Source organism: Buceros rhinoceros, unplaced genomic scaffold, assembly GCF_000710305.1.
Source record: "Buceros rhinoceros silvestris isolate BGI_N320 unplaced genomic scaffold, ASM71030v1 scaffold18249, whole genome shotgun sequence".
Lineage (NCBI taxonomy): Eukaryota > Metazoa > Chordata > Aves > Bucerotiformes > Bucerotidae > Buceros > Buceros rhinoceros.
In genome coordinates this window covers 4,054-5,910 of record NW_010433489.1, presented here as the reverse complement: position 1 = coordinate 5,910, position 1,857 = coordinate 4,054, and the positions used below count along the sequence as shown (strand labels likewise).

General features: G+C 56.1%; 1 protein-coding gene across 1 annotated transcript in view; it reads right to left on the bottom strand.

Annotated features, from left to right (window-relative positions):
* MACF1 (microtubule-actin crosslinking factor 1) overlaps nucleotides 1-1,857 on the bottom strand; it is a 36,526-nt gene that overhangs the window by 34,154 nt on the left and 515 nt on the right. The window contains exon 2 of the mRNA XM_010144136.1: nucleotides 1,338-1,837. Coding sequence (XP_010142438.1) covers nucleotides 1,338-1,837 — 500 coding nt within the window. The remainder of the gene's footprint in view (nucleotides 1-1,337; nucleotides 1,838-1,857) is intronic.

The following is a 1,857-nucleotide window of genomic DNA, read 5'->3' as shown; positions in this document are numbered from 1 at the left end:
CCGAGCTTAATGAGCCCGGCAGGCCGGGCGGGGGCGGAGCCGGAGGAGCGAGCACGTCCAGCGCACTTGTTTTTCTTCGCTCATAAAAGATCCCGGTGATTTAGATCATTAACCTGTGACTCAGCTTTGAAACAAATAGTTAAGGTACACCCTTCGCTGGGCAGGGAAAGGCAGAGAGTGGGGTGTCCTGCCTGGGCGAAGCAGCTGGACAGACATCTTGGAGAGCAGCAGGACATCTGCTCCACCGCACCTCCTCCTCCTCCTCGCTCCCCAAAATGCTTCCCAAAGCATCCCCCAGCTTTCTGCTTCCCTCATCTCCTTCCTTTCCTCATCATGCTCCTTAACCCCACCGCTCCTGAACACAGTGCCCAGCCCTGTGGTGAGAAGAACCAGCATTACCCCAGTGCAGACCCAGAGCTGCCGCAGCCTCGACGACATTGGAGCAAGGTGAAGATTTCTGGGGTTAACAACCAGGGACACCCCCCATAAAACAAGGGTTCCACCAGCAAGGTCATGCTGACACCAAAATAGGAAATTTCATATGACGACAGGAACCCAACAGCTCTTCTTCCTTGCTGAGGTGCCCCAGCCTGTGCTCAGTGAAAAGCATCTCTCCAAGCTCCTCCACGTGCATTTCTCAAGCAGGCGGCACAGCCTAAAGGATGAGTAATTGCTACCGAACTGGCATTTTTGGCGCTGACTAACTTTGATGTCTCCTTAGTGATATTTCTGCTAACCTGGATGGCAGTAAATCAGCGCTTGGCTGTGGGAACTCTGCCACCGAGGTCTCTCCAGGCGAAAGCCACGAGCACAGCAGGGTAAAGCAAATCCCCGGACACCAGAGAGAGCTGGAGTCCCTTCCTGTGCGCGTTCAGAGCCTCAGCACCTTATTGCTCTCTTAGAAAGCCACAGAAAGCAGTGACTGCACAGGACAGGAATTATTTGCACTTAATTTCTTTTACAGGATTCCCTCTTTAGACATAATTTCTGCGTCCAAGCTGGGAACCGCCCAACCAGGATCTGTCGAGAAGATTTTTCTCAAGTCTGGATTTATGACTGAGTGACCAATAAGCTCATAAAGTTTAAGACAATTGTTCAGGTCACGGAGCAGTGATAGTCTTTTGCTTCCCCTACTCTATAAAACCACAAAATTCCCCCCAAACCATGTTGGCTGCCAAATTCAAGCCAAACTCAGGAGGGAAAGGGCTGTTTCAACCCCCACAGATTGTGGCCGTGCGATACTGAGCAGGCTCCCATCTCCCACTCACCCCTCGAGTGCAAAATAAAGCGATTTCTGCGCCTGAAACCCCGTCTGCGAGCGCTGGAGCAACAAATACCTCGTTATGCGGAACGAATCCATCTGGTAGAGCAGGAGGCCCTTCTGCGATGGGAGCGGTGGTGGGGGGTCCCTCTGCGCCCGCGGGCACCTCTCCCTCGCTGGGTGCTGGGGAAGGGGCACCCCCCTGGCTGGGGGGATGGAGGGTGTCCCCCAGCACAGTCCCAGGGAGGGTTTGTGCGGTGGGTGCCGTGGTGGCAGGTGTGTCCAGCAGCGCTGGGGTGTTGAGTCCCTCCAGAGGGGGTGGGAAGGCGGAAGGGGGACCCTCTGCGTCTGGTGGCATGGAGGCACCATCCCAAGCTGCCACCTGTGCTGTGGACGCTCTTGCAATGGGGTCACCCTCCACAGCTAGTGCTTCAGTGGACGGGTGCTCCGGGATGGGCAGTACAACCACGTTGGCAAAGTCATCTGTATCCCCCAAGGCCACTGCTGGTCCTCCCACTGCCAGCGGCAGAGGGGCACCACTGGGGTCCCTGACACCGGCTACGAGTAGGTCGGACGCTTGTGGCGGCACAGCGGCA